The sequence below is a fragment of the Vollenhovia emeryi genome, unplaced genomic scaffold, assembly GCF_000949405.1.
Source record: "Vollenhovia emeryi isolate VEMERY1.0 unplaced genomic scaffold, V.emery_V1.0 DF939174.1, whole genome shotgun sequence".
Classification (NCBI taxonomy): domain Eukaryota; kingdom Metazoa; phylum Arthropoda; class Insecta; order Hymenoptera; family Formicidae; genus Vollenhovia; species Vollenhovia emeryi.
In genome coordinates, this window is record NW_011967192.1 from 122961 (window position 1) to 137278 (window position 14318).

Below are 14318 nucleotides of genomic sequence, written 5' to 3' on the forward strand. Positions count from 1 at the left end.
ACAGATACCAACTCGCAAAGACTAATTTTCGATAGCAGAGCTACGCAAAGAAAAACTTTTGATTGTCGAGTATCGTTGCTCTTGAATAAACGATTGAAATATTCAAGTCCGACTAGTGAAATCACTTTTGTCTTTGTCTCGTTCCAGCCACGCGAACGCGATTGTAAATCCTGCGCGTGCTGACCGCGCGCGTTTCTGTGTACCATTAGCAAAATTGTACTGTTCATCGAGAGAACTCGGGATCGATCTTTTCCTAGTTAACGAGATCTAACCTAATCTCTCTTGATCGGTGACCGCGCCAACCTTACAGGTAGAGAAGGGAGGGTGGGAGAAGATAAACCAATCGGATCGAAGCGCTTTCCTCGCTCGGAGTTTGCTGGCAAGAGGCGTGTCGCTACGCCTCGTGCCTCGCCGACAAAATGGCAATTCTCGTTGCGCGTAATGTACACTAATACTTCAACCAGACGTGTTCTCTAGAAGCGTCTTCGGAAGGAATTCGTATCACGTCTGCGTAACAATGCTGCTTCATTATTTCTATTAAACAAATAGGCAATTCCAAGCAATAACGAGCGGCAACAAATATTTTTAACTTGTCGTTCCGTATCACACCTTAAGTACTTTAACTCTTTCGAGACGATAATGCGATTTCACACGATGCATGTCTTTCACAGTTGAACAACAAATAAGCTTTAATCAGAAGTGCGTGTTATTTTATATCAAACGAAAAATATTGTGATTTTTCTCTTACAAGTTTAATTAAGAAATATACACGCACGCAAATAAAGCTTCTTTTAAAATAGCAACTATATTTCAATAAAACTTTAATTTTGATAGCAAAGTCAAAATTTGGAAGATTGAGAAAAGTGCTAACCAATCTGAATAGTTGTGCTGAGAACAAATCGATTTCTACTTTGTTGACAAATCGAATATCTTCAAAAGTCTTACAGGGGAAGATAGTCGAAATTGAATCGTTTTCCAAAATGAACTATCTTTTAAAAGGCTGTAGAAATAGACATTTTTAATGAAACATTAGCCTATAATTTTTAATGAAAATTTAGCCTGTACTGTTGGGTCAGTATAGAAAGTAGTTTTCAAGTTGTAACGTTTAGTTAGTTTCAGTTAAATATACTTTTCCAATTTACACTGATCGACCTACAGCAAACATCTTGAAGTTTTAGGTATAGTGTAAGTTAGGATTATCTAATCTAGACGGTAAAATAAAGTTTGTAAATCAAGTTTTGTTTTATTTGGTAAAGTCGGGCCGCAAAACGTTGCTATAGGATAAATCTTAACTACCACGATCTATCGCTATGGTAGTTAAGATATAATAATATTGTCATTCAATTATTTTACAGGATTTCTTAGCATTATACTGTCAGAACTTTTAATTTTTTGCAATTATAATTTTATATTATTATTTTATCTTTCTGTTAAATACATTTTTATATTGTCGGTAGTTATTAATAAAGGCTATTTTATATTATCATAGTTTTCTTTTCTATTGTATTCTTTTGCAAGAATACATAAAGTGTGATGTAATGAAATACAAAGATGGATTTAAAATGAAATATTAAATATGATTACAAAAAGTTTTATCCGTTGCCGAAGTTCAATAGCGATTTCTTGAAGCGATTATGTATGCTTAGGCCCAGTAAATAGCGAATAATACTATTAAGCTCAATTAAGCAATCATTATAGTCATTCTTCGAAAAAATCAAATTCACTTAGTTTAATTTTTTTTTAATTTATTTTTTAACTGCTTTGTTAAAATTTATTATTTTCTCGCATTTACATATTATAAATTCGCAAATGGTAATTGATATGATAGTTGAAACATTTAAATCTTTTTGAACTCCAATAAATATCTACGGTTCAAAAGTAAATTCATTCATAGAAATATTTAAAAAAAATTTAGTTTCAATATCTCGATCAAAAAAAGAATTCAGGTGACAGTTTAAATGCTCTATCTTTTTTTAATGCTTTTTATTGAGATTGCTTTAAGTGAAACTAATGACACCTGTCGGAAATTTACTGAATTTTCGTAATGTTGTATCTAAGAATTACCGACTGAAAATGTAATGAAATCTTAGAATTATAATATTTATTCTCGGTTGAGGGCACTCAGCGCGCATTTCCGAATAGAAGGCTGTAAAAACTAGTAGAAATATTTTCTAATTAAAATATCGGGTAAAAGATATTAAGTTTTTGATACAGCCGAGTACTTTTGTGTTCAATTAGAGACAAATGCTCTCTAAGAAAAAAATTATAATTTCTTTACTTCAGTCGGAATATTAAGGATTATCGAATGAAAATTTATATCTTGGAAAGTTCACAATTGTATATTTTACAAAGAGAATTAATGTACATCATAAAGCATATCAGAGTACATCATAAAGCATATCAGAGTACATCATAAAGCATTGTATAATCACGCATCGAGTCGCGATGGTTCGAGACCTAAGCGATCAATTATATACTCTGGCATGCAGTAAGTAGGATTTATTGGTTTCAACGAAAAATTCTCATCTAACATCGACAATGCGGTGAGGCCAAACAAAGTGTGAAAAGGGTCAACCATATCACCGGGCCGATCACTGAATCCGCCAGTTTCAACATCTTGACAACTCAAAATGTAATCCACCTGTGGAAAAACGAGAAAAAGATATTATATTGTAATATTTATAATTGTGTGGTTTTGGCATTCAAAAACGTAAAATAGCGAAATGGTTAGTAATAAGAAAAATTGTTAACAAAAATTTGATTTGACGGTTCATTTAATATCTCTCAAGAATGATGACTTACTAAGGCTTTTTTATCTATCCAATGGAGACGACCTAAAATTGTTAGCGCCGATAACACCCACCAAGAGTAGCATACATCTGGTAACTTTTCGGGTCTACCGTTTAAACCGCCGGAAGGTAGTTGTCTCTCGCATAACCACCATCCTAAACGATCGGCGTCTATCAGGTGCAGATGCCCTAAAAAAGATGTTGGTAAATGATCCAGTATATTCTGCATATTATATTCTGTACATTTCTGTATATACCTGTGATCGAAAGTAGCCCAACGCAACAATAAATTAAACCCGCGTGACTCTCAGATCCTGGCTTTGAGCCAAATCCTCCGTCAAAGTTCATACATTTTAATACAAACTCCACTGCTTTCTCGACATCTATCTCGTCTAAACGGTCCTGAAATATGTTAATACCACAAGACAAATTTACTTAAATTTGTTTCACGATTACCTTTTGGTATAGAAATACAATTTTTTTAATTTACTTTTTTGAAGATGTGTTCTATGGACAAATGTTATCTTTAAATCCCCTAAGATCTAAGCATTTTCAGACATTTTGGAACTTGCAGGAAAACACTTTGACTTTGCAGGGAATATTCCAATATATCATATGTATAGTCTGAGATATTTACCAAGAGCGACAGAGTAGCGACGGCACAGAAAGAAAATCGAACATCCACCTCGCCCCATTGATCACCCACAAAACTTCCGTCTGCCTGCTGCCTCTCCTTAACGTAGTCGACAACTTTGTCGACGTTTATTATGTCCAACGCATTATACAAACACAAAATTTGAACTGCGCTAAGCGTATAAAGTAAATGTGGATCGTGTTGTATACTGGCACTGATGCCACCACTGTCACTTTGACATTGTCCAATAAATTCCAACACTTCTTCTCTATTGATCTGCTCTAACTTGCCCATTAAATCTAGAGCGGTAAGGCCCCAGTATAGGCCAGACATCCTCATATGCTCGGTCTGAGAATAGTTCTAAAACACATGAATATACCAATTTTAGGGAAATGCCTTGAAACATGGAAAGAAGTCGAGAAATAGTCTTACATATTCATCCTTGTTGGTCCCGTACGAAATGAGATAGTTTACATGTTTCTCCATTAGCCATTTTGGAATATTGTTCGGTAATTCGATGTCATGCTTCAACGTTGCCTGTAAAAAAATGTGAACGTAATAAAACACCAATTGTTACTCTCGTTACCTCGAGACTCCACGCCTGACATGCAACTTGAACACTTGCATAGTATTGCTTTTGCGCAGACATAATAATTAATTTTGAGAAGATGAAAAGGTCTCGCTCGCACCAAATTTCGATTAGATGAAGTAAATGTTTGGTTTTTTAAAGAAAATCTTTTGCGTAGGTCAACTTCTCGATAGACGTCAGACAGGTTAGTTAAAACTCACCATCTTACAATCGGTGCAATCGTGCAGCACGATTGTTATAAATTACCCTAACACAGTTGATTATTTTTCGATATTCGTCTTGTAATCTAGGTTTGCATTGGAAATTGAACTGTCAAATTCAAAGTGGAATAATGAAAAAATTGCGTAGCTCACTGACCAAAGCAAAGCAAAACACACCAAGAGTTCAATAATGCCTTTGCACACACCTTTAGGATTTAAAGTCACTAGACTCGTGCTGAATTGGTTCACCCTGGAATATCTAATACGATTGGTTCTTACTTTTGGTTCTACGTTGGATCTGAAAATATAAGCCAATGACGTTGGACATCGGATCTAGGTGAATCCAGCATATTACACTTGACGGAAACGTCGTTGACTTTTTTCTGTTAGCTTTCTAAGCTAAATGTATGCGTGGGTGTGTGTGTGTGTGTGTATACGCATTACGACTGAAGAGATTATTCGGATGAATCGTGCCTGCGGAATGATTTATGCACGTATCGAGAGGCGGAGGTTAGGATTTCGAATAATGGCGGCAGATCGCGGAGAGGCAGCGACACAGCGCGGCCTAGCGGCGCGTACGCGAGTCCGATTAAAGAGAGAAACGCGCAGAGAAGCGGGACCTTCCGCGCGATCAGAAGCGAGCGCGAGCGAGCGCGCAGCGGACAGGCGTGCAAGAGCGCGTCGAAAGAGTTTTCTCTCGTCGAAGAAATGTCGTCGTCGTCGATCACCGCGGCGGCGTTGAAGTAAACGACGTTGAAATATGTCCGGACCGATAGTCGGTCGTGCGCAGCAAACACTCGGCGACGGTGTACGAGGACGATCGGACGCGGTGATCTGCGCGGTCTGCGACAGGACTGACAAGCTGTCGAGGTGCTCGCGTTGCAAAGTCGTCTTCTATTGCACGAAGGAGCACCAGAGACGCGACTGGAAACGCCACCGGGAGTTTTGCGCGACTCATCCCGCGGCTACTGCGCCTGCGGAGGAGCCGTCGCCCGCCGCCTCCGCCGCCTCCGCCGGCGTCGTCGCCAGCGAGCTCCCGTCCAAGCGGCATCCCTCGCTTCGCGGCGATCACAGAGCCCCGCCGAGCGCGCTCGTTCCTAACCTAAACCTAAACAGGACCTCGGTCGTCTCGGATGCATCGTGGGGCTCGAACGTCACGGAGCCGCGTCGGAGCGAGAAGCACTTGGCAGGTACGTAGGCTCTCGTGTTTGGTCGCGCGCCTTCGCCGGGCCGCGGAGCTGTCGATTTTACGCAGCAACGACAATGGGAGCCGCGATAACTCGGGCGATATAAATAGCGAACGCTTGGACATTCTATCGTCGTTGCTTACTCGCGGACCAATAAACACTTTGCCTCTGAATAATTAACCGCGCCGACCTCACGGAGCTGGCAGTCTTTGCATACTCGGTCTGATTGCAGGTTCTTGCGCGCAACAGGAAAACGGATCGAGTCAGGAAGAACGGAAGCAGAATCTTAAGAAGAAATCCAACAGCGGGAAGGCGAGGAGCGGGCGAAACAACAAGGTCGATGGCTGGACGTCGCCTATAACGTACGAGGGAAGCTCGGAGGACATTATACTAGGAGCTCAAGCCGAGCTCCTCAATCCCATTCTAGAGGGTTCGAGGATCTTTGACAGTTTGAGCAAGGCGGACCTTGGCTCGGCCGGCCAACATCGTAACGGCATGAAGAACCTGTCGGAGATACAGGATCAGGAGGAGGAGCTTCTACCCCCTTTTCTACATAGGAACAGGAGCAATCTCGACGAACTTCTAGACAAAATTTGCCAGTATGTGATAAGGGACATGGACGAGTACGGCGTATGCGTGGTGGACAAGTTTTTAGGCAACGAGAGGGGTCTCAAGGTGTTGAACGAAGTGTTAAATATGTACAGTGCCGGATTGTTTCAAGACGGACAATTGGTCTCTAATAAAGGTGGCGTGAATGACTTAAAGACGATACGCGGCGACGAGATAATATGGCTCGATGGAAAAGAGGAACAGTGCGACAATATTGGCACCCTGATATCACAGGTCGACGCGATTATCATGAGGGCCAATAAGATGCACAATAATGGCAAAATAGGAAACTATACCATCACTGGCAGAACGAAAGTGAGTAGTTTTTCTATTCGTCTTAGCATTTAGGCAACGTTCCGTTTGTATGAAATAACAGTAAACAGCAGCAGGTCCACATGGTTTACAGAATGTATCTTTCTCTTTATTTTCGCGATTGTTTACACCGAGTAGAAAATGTTGACGCGATACGGACAGGGGAGCACGTAGGGTTTTCGAGCGCACGAATGACACGCGGAGGTGAACGCGATAGACAAGGTCAGGACTCCGAAAATGTAAAGATCTGCGAGGGAGTATTATACGCCGAAAGGAGGAGAGTGGGATCGCGCCAAGTGCAGTCAGTCACGTACGCCGCGCGACTCCCACCCTCTTTCTCTTCTCTCGTGCCGACGTGACGCGATACAGCGCAAATTCGCCTCGCTCGCTACTCCCGCCCGCGTCCGGCAGCTGCTGCTCAATCGCGCTGGTGTTCGGCGCTTTCTTTCGACGCGCGCGCGCGCCGCGAACAGGGAGACATTTGGCAAAAGGCACATTTCCGATTAAACCTTTACCCTGGCGTATATTTATTATTAACACGAAGGACCGTGACGTGCGAAGCTTTTCGCACGTTCGCGAGCAATTGAAGAGAACATTGATTTTTAATATACATAATAAATAATGAAAGATCAAAGTATCTGACGCAAAGATGAAATACGAAGAGAGAGAGAGAGAGAGATTTTTTAATTACAATATAGGTATTCACTTTTAGCACGAAACGAGAGGGGAATAAAAACGTTGGTTAAAAGAATAAGGCTGATGGCAGAGAACGCGATCCGTAAAAAGTAAAATTTTTCTCTGCCTTGCCTTACGACTACGACTTTAAGACAGTCTTGAGCGCTTACGGATTGTTCTCTGCCGTCAGTCCAAGTTGGAGCAGTTGCGTAATACAAAGCTGTTACACATGTATGGAATATCCTGTTATATGTACATCCCATAGAATTTTCATGTTTCTACGATAGCCTTTCTGTAACGTTCTTAGTTGAGTGTAATTGCCATCTCTTGTTTTGTCAACAGATTCAGAATATTTCTCGTATTGTTCGCGATTGTATTACAGTTCGTTAAACTGTTTAACGATTATTTGACTCGTGATCGCTATCATTGTCCTTTCGCATGATTTATCAGTGCCTATTTTTAGTTCGATATCCGATTACTCATAATGACACAAGGACACGTACATCATCTGTATCGCGTACGTTCAATTTACTAAATATCTTATTTTATACGCTGTCACTTTTGCAGCTGCGTTATAACTTGCGCGCGTGCGCCAATATTTGCAATAATACTATTTGAGATGCGTTAATCCGTCCGCGAATGCGTGTGCGTGCTTTCGAGTCGGAAATAATCTTATCCGAATAACAAATAACGAATAAAAAAAGCTGATACTCGCCTTTACACTCTCTTGCCCAAATAAATTACAGCGGCGTTCATTGTGACGTAACGCGCTGAGTTTTGACGAAAAATATCTGTTTTTACTTAGGTATGCATTATTCATGTAACAGTATGCTGAAAAACTTCAAGGACGCTTCGATCAATGCTCATATCTGCGAATGTCAAGTTAAAACGTTTACTTAATCATAGTACAAATATAATACTGTACAGTCCTTTAATATAGAAATTATCAGATAAAGCATTGCGTAATTTAGGATGCTCTCGTTCTAAGCGTGCTTTCTTTGACACTTTCGAAATTGACTAAAGAATCCGCGCAGAAGGATGTGCTTAGAAAACTTTTTTTCTGCCAGCTCTTCACTGGATGAGCATACGTAAGAATTTTTGCGGCATTATCAACGTCTTATTAGCAATAAGCAGACTTCGTTATCAGAAAACGTGAGGATGCGCACGTAAGGCAACACGCTTTCGACTGAGTTGAGTCAATCAATTATTGCGTCGTAGGTACAATACCAGTGACATATCACTCGTTAATCTGCCAAGATAAAAATAAGTGTGAAATATTTTGTTAATAATCATCGCATTATACTTGTTGCGTTTAAGCGACAAATGTTAAACGTGATGCTGCTCTAAACGTGTTAGAAATATACATAGTCTCCTTCCGCTCTTTCATTAGATCGTACTTTTTTTTTCAAGTGCGTTTTGTCTAGGACTAATAGTTGTTTAGCTGAAATATTATTAGCAATAATAAATTTAGTTCGTTAGAGTCTAATAATATGAATTTTTTTTATGTAGCATGGAGAATAACTCACTTTCAATTTTATTTTTAAACATGATACAACGCTAATCAATTATCGCACGTGTTATCTACGTGGTTTATTAAATTAAACAAATGTTGTTGACCATACATGTGTGACTCGGGTACTTTGAACCTTTTAGTGTTCTAAATGTGTATGTGTATTTTTAGATAATATAACATTTGCGCTATCTCTCTGAACGCATAAATATTCATTAGAGTCAACATGATGAAAAAAAAGACTTGTATCTCAAAAAATAGAAAGATAATAGATATCCTTATACATTTTTTACTGCAGCTACATTTGTGACTTCAGAAACGAAAAAATTAATATATTTTCTTTTTTGCGGTATGAATTAGTATCTTCTCGTGTCACCATATTTGTTTTTTAATCGGTAACACGTCAGGTTCTGCTTGTGCGTAAAATTGATGTGCGATAAGATATTCAAATGATAGAATATTTTTCAATTTATAGCAATTTGTCAATTACTTTTTGAGAAAAAATTTGTTTTTATGTTCCAGGCGATGGTAGCCTGTTACCCTGGTCACGGTTCACACTATGTAAAACATGTGGATAATCCTAACCGAGATGGACGTTGCATCACAGCTATTTATTATCTTAATCGGGATTGGGACGTCAAGGTAAAATTTTATACATATGTATTAAAATGTGTAATTAATTATACTTATTATATCATCCACACGTAACATTTCAAACATCTGTACCAATTGTAAGACTCTAATAGGAATTTGGTATTGTATAGTATATAACATTTATATGTATAATCTACTCTGGTAACAAATACGTGATTTTCTTTTTGATATTATAGCCCATCCACGCTTGCAGTAACAAATCGGAAATATTAGTAAAATCTTGTGGATACTACAATAGATAGAAATAACATGAATTTTTAGACCCCAAAAGACAATATAAAATAATTGCATAACAACAAAATTTTCTAAATAATTGCATATTTTCTATTGCCTACAGAAGAATGGCGGACTTTTGAGGATATTTCCTGAAGGCTGGCGCGATAAAGTAGCAAACATAGAACCTTTATTCGATAGGATACTATTTTTCTGGTCGGACAGGCGAAATCCACACGAGGTGCAACCAGCGTTCAAGACGAGATATGCCATTACGCTTTGGTACTTTGACGCCGAAGAGAGAAATCAGGCTTGCCGAAGATATCAAAGGGAAAGTGCGTAAACAATTGCATTGAGCATATTTTCTGTTTTCTTTATGCTTTTCCCGATAACAATTTTTATATGAAATATCAATAATGATGATGACGAAGCCAATTCTCACGATATCACGTCGTTTTATGACGTTCAATAAATTGAATAAAATAGATAGATGATTGTATGTTTTAAGACTGACGATTTAAGTCTGCGCGCATTTCTCATTTCGAATACTGTTACGATACGTGGCATTCGGGAATCAACGTTAGACCGTTTATTGCGATGAATATTACTACATGCCTTGGTGGTCGAATTGGTGAGACGCCCGCCTAGTGAGAGGGAGGTTCAGGTTCAAACCCTGGCTGAGGTAATATTTTTCGCAATAAATTTAAAAATAACAACTATTTAGACACTAACATCCTGTCATGGTTCTTTAGTCTTTATTCCTTCGAATTTGTGTCAATCACATGAGAGTCTTAGGAATTTTATTAATTTTAATCAACAGCATGGCATTTTTTTACATTTTATGAATTATGTGAACACTCTACAAATATGATATAACGTGAGCTATAATTTCTTTTAGGAGAACTACATACGAATAATAGCTCGTGAGACGTAGAGCATGAAGAATTACTACGCCGTCCGATTGGACTGAAGTTATACTTGTATATAAAATATTATGTATTATTATGTATTATGATAATGTTTGCAGGAGGAATTGAATAACGTACGAAAAAAATTGTCGAAGACGATGCGTGTTTGTAAGGAAGTGCAATAGACGTAAGAACGTACTTTTTTTTACAGATGGCACTGTAATATATGTGATGAATTAATGTGTGTAGTTGTTGTAATTTACTCTTTTATATACATATATATGTATATGTATCTACACATACGTACACACACATATATATATATATATATATATATATATAATTCTTTATTTCAATTTCTGAGATTCTACGTATTTGCACTTTGTAACCTAATATTTAAAATATCAAATTTGCTTCCTATGTTTTAAAGAAACCTTGTATTTGTATCACTCATTAACTTCCGTTATGTAAAGTATTAACAATGTTTAGAGCATGTTGCATTTGAAATATTTTAAGCGAAACCATAGAATATAATGTAAAAAAAATTTCTTCCAAGGATTCATTATTGCCATTAATACACCTTAGTGTAACACTAAAGTATAATTGTTTCCACAATATTTGCGTCATTTTTTTGCAATATCAAAGCAATTAGTTACTAAAGGACAACGTTATATTGCTCACACAAAGTATACTGTTAGTATTATCATTATGTTGTAATGTTACGATTGAATATTAACGACTCTTTACGCTTACATAAAGATCATACTTGTTTATTACGGCCAGTAATTAACTTATGCTTCCAGTGCAACAAATTGAAAAATTAAATTGGGGCCCAGTCTGTACCTGTATAATGTTATGTATATTGCAAAATGGTAGACACACTGTGTTTAATATTCTATGTATCTATTTATATGAATTGATAGGAAAGAGTAAGCGTACGCGTACCATCTGTGTCCTATTCAGGTTTGATACACTATCTTATTAATCCCAACATAGGAGATATACGAGAAGTAAACAGTTCGAAAAAGGTATTATTGTTCGTGATATTATAAATATTCCATCCTAAGAATTGAAATTGTCACAAAGTTATTTCTCAACACTTCCTAGTGTACCGTCGGACACAGAACATTAATTGTAAGAGATCATCCTATTCGTAATTAAATTATTTTTGTCCTTTGAGCTTAATTTGTTTCGCGCTTATATAGTGTCAAAAATTACAATTTAAGTGATACGGCGCGTTTTTGAAATATTGTAAAAAATAAACAAGATTTTATTATCAAAGCAAAATAAATATACAAGATTATAAAAGAGTCACTTATGTATTAATATCCAGTGTAGCTGTATACAATGTCTCTGTACAAGAAAATTACCACGATTTTTCATATAGCCATCTTCTCAACTCAAGTAACATTGGTGTCGCTTGGCAGTTGACAATCTTGAATCTGATTAGCAGCAGGTACGTAAGTTTGAAACGAAAAATTATTTTTGGAGAACATTCCGGGATTTATCACGTAACAATCGGAATAGTTAGTCGTGTACGTTTCAAAATTATCAGCAATCACAATGAGATCTGGTGTTGGAAATATCTGTAGAGCATGGTCGTATTTCCAATATATTGGAACAACTTGAAGAGGTACAGGGGTCAGGTGTGACTGGCTGATTATGGCTTTGGCAAACTGAAATTTTTGACAAATACAGTTATTACATGTTGCATCTTTGATAGCACTTCTCGATATGATTACTTACTTGTTTATAAAAGTGTTCCTCTTTCGGAAAACGAAGCGCATTTCTACACATCTTCGTCAACATATCTTCTCTCAATATTATAATCTCCTTCGTGCAGTACTGTATTCTACACGGATTTGTGGTAAAAATAGCACTGGGTATCATTTTTGTGACTTCTTCGATAATGCATTTGGGTAAGGGAGGTTTCGGTAAAATTTTTGGAGAGCCTAAATCGTGTGGGCCAGGCACAAACACAAATTTCGAAGATTCCTTTAAATTTGTATATTCTATTATTATGTCAACCAAATTTTTAAAACCCGTTATCAAAGCTTGCGCACTAGTTACATTTGTAGGAAAACTTAAGAAATGACCACACAATACAAAAGCTATGGGAGGATAATCCATGTAGCCACTCAGTACTGTTTTAAATTTCTGTAAGACCTGTGGAACATCCAACCATAATTCTGCTATGAATACTATCATTCCATCCTGGTTGTTCCCTTCGTGGACTTGTAATTTTTCTGACATTTTTAATGATATGTTATGCGGTCCACCAAATGTATTTCTATCTCCAAAATCTGATCGCAAGCTTTCCGACGATTCTATTGGCGGAAGGTTGATACTTTCTATATGTAATACATCATCCTTGTAAACACCATTAGCTATTACTATGCAACCTTCCATTATAAAAGTATCCTGAAAATCTTATAAATAAAATCAGGAAAATAACATATATATATATATTAGACATTACTGTTACTGCTTTTCAAGGTCTTATACCTTCTGTTGACATTTAGATTTTTATATATTTATATTAAAATATAACTCAAAAAGGACTAGCTAAACTTCACTGAACAAAAATATGAATACACAAATCTATTTTTTTTCTAGTTTTTCAAAATACTATCAAAGTATGATTGTTTATGGTGAAATCGTTGTATAATTTCTCATTACAAAGTATACTATCTTATCAACGTATTTTTCTTATCATTATACTCGAGACACCTATATATTAAGAATATATCTTTAAAAATATTAGAAAATGTTTCCACTGTTTGCATGAAACATTTCCATACATTTTGGAAGAAATACATATATTTAAAAAATAAAAGCAATTATCTTAAAGTAATATATCGTAAAGGATATTGTATTGCTGAGGTCAATCTTGACAGTTCCGCTTATATCTTCCAAATAATATTGGTCTTCCATTAATTGCGTTATCAAACCCATTATACATACTTTTCCCATTCTCAGCTCGCTTAATAGATATTCAATAGGTATCAAATTTGTTTTGTCAGTTTGCTGTTTCTCAAATTTAGAAGACAGAAATTCCTTATGCCTCAGAGTTTTGTACCATGCCATTTCGAAGCGATGTCGAAAAACCAACGACTTATATTGCGTTTCAGTGTACGAGTTTTCATTGTCAATAATAAATTTCTTTTTAGAAATGTCATATTTTATCTTCGGTATGTCATATCCGCTTATAACATTGAAAACTGTTTCTGTGTCTTTCAATTTGTATGGCTCTAAGCATTCTTCAATAGCAATTTTTATATGTTCAGCTCTAACATGTGGATCATCCAAGTTTTGAGCCAGGATCAGTTCTATAATTCTATTGAGCCAAGTTTCACGTTCGTCTTGGGGTATTTTTAATAGCTGCTTTGCGAGAGATGCTCTAAGCTCCCTAGAACAAATATAAATATGTAATAAATCAAATTAATTATAATATAATATTTATTTGAAAATGTATGTTATTACATTATAATAATATATAAATAAATAAGCATACAATATAGGAATGGCATAACAAAATATACCAAACCTGTCTGTATTTATCTGTTACCGATTTATTTCGAGTTCATCTTTTTGTCCTTAATTTAACAAACAGAATACTTGCCTTGACAGTACCAAGCCGTATAATGAAAAGTTGGTTTGAATCATCTGCACACATTTATTATCAGCCATCGTACACACGAGATACACTAAACAATTACGAATAAAAAGTAAACACGGTGCTAAGAAATTAGGCAGTCACATCAAGTGCGTAAAAGTTTTCTGTACTCTACGAATTCATTGGATAAATCATTTGATATTACATTTCTAGTCATCACACTACACATTCATCGCGCACAGGTTAGACTTTCTCTTTTCTCCTCGTTTTCCCGCCTTCCAATCTAAAGTTGACGGGTCTGTTCTTTTCAGCTCAACTGGCTGCACTAGTTCAGAGTTTGTTCTTCTCATTCCAATATGGAGGGAAGAAGATAAACCATGATTGGTCAAATTTCAATCTAATCGATCTAATTGTCAGTCTCA

At 36.8% G+C, this 14318-nt stretch overlaps 3 protein-coding genes across 6 annotated transcripts; 1 reads left to right on the top strand and 2 right to left on the bottom strand.

Annotated features, from left to right (window-relative positions):
• Positions 1–2318: 2318 nt before the first annotated feature.
• LOC105563530 (geranylgeranyl transferase type-2 subunit beta) lies at positions 2319–4506 on the bottom strand. Of its 3 annotated transcripts, XM_012015169.1 has the most exons (7): positions 4419–4506; positions 4213–4298; positions 3856–3960; positions 3427–3783; positions 3047–3191; positions 2803–2978; positions 2319–2641 (listed from the first exon to the last, which is right to left on the bottom strand). In XM_012015169.1, exons 2-7 carry the CDS (start codon positions 4213–4215, stop codon positions 2429–2431), a joined length of 999 nt encoding a protein of 332 aa, XP_011870559.1. In that variant the 5' UTR covers positions 4216–4298; positions 4419–4506; the 3' UTR covers positions 2319–2428. The 3 variants fall into 3 exon arrangements, with proteins under 3 accessions (XP_011870559.1, XP_011870560.1, XP_011870558.1); XM_012015170.1 differs by lacking the exon at positions 4213–4298 and having other exon boundaries at positions 4419–4501; XM_012015168.1 differs by lacking the exon at positions 4419–4506 and having other exon boundaries at positions 4213–4411.
• A 366-nt stretch (positions 4507–4872) lies between these two features.
• LOC105563531 (egl nine homolog 1) lies at positions 4873–10825 on the top strand. The gene is made up of 5 exons (XM_012015171.1): positions 4873–5402; positions 5632–6323; positions 9028–9147; positions 9497–9707; positions 10271–10825. Exons 1-5 carry the CDS (start codon positions 4973–4975, stop codon positions 10297–10299), a joined length of 1482 nt encoding a protein of 493 aa, XP_011870561.1. The 5' UTR covers positions 4873–4972; the 3' UTR covers positions 10300–10825.
• A 228-nt stretch (positions 10826–11053) lies between these two features.
• On the bottom strand, positions 11054–14307 carry LOC105563532 (DNA polymerase epsilon subunit 2). Of its 2 annotated transcripts, XM_012015173.1 has the most exons (5): positions 14102–14307; positions 13903–13987; positions 13152–13689; positions 12027–12710; positions 11054–11956 (listed from the first exon to the last, which is right to left on the bottom strand). In XM_012015173.1, the coding sequence occupies exons 2-5, from the start codon at positions 13968–13970 to the stop codon at positions 11681–11683; spliced, it is 1566 nt and encodes a 521-aa protein (XP_011870563.1). In that variant the 5' UTR covers positions 13971–13987; positions 14102–14307; the 3' UTR covers positions 11054–11680. The 2 variants fall into 2 exon arrangements, with proteins under 2 accessions (XP_011870563.1, XP_011870562.1); XM_012015172.1 differs by having other exon boundaries at positions 13903–14307.
• Between the last annotated feature and the right edge of the window lie 11 nt (positions 14308–14318).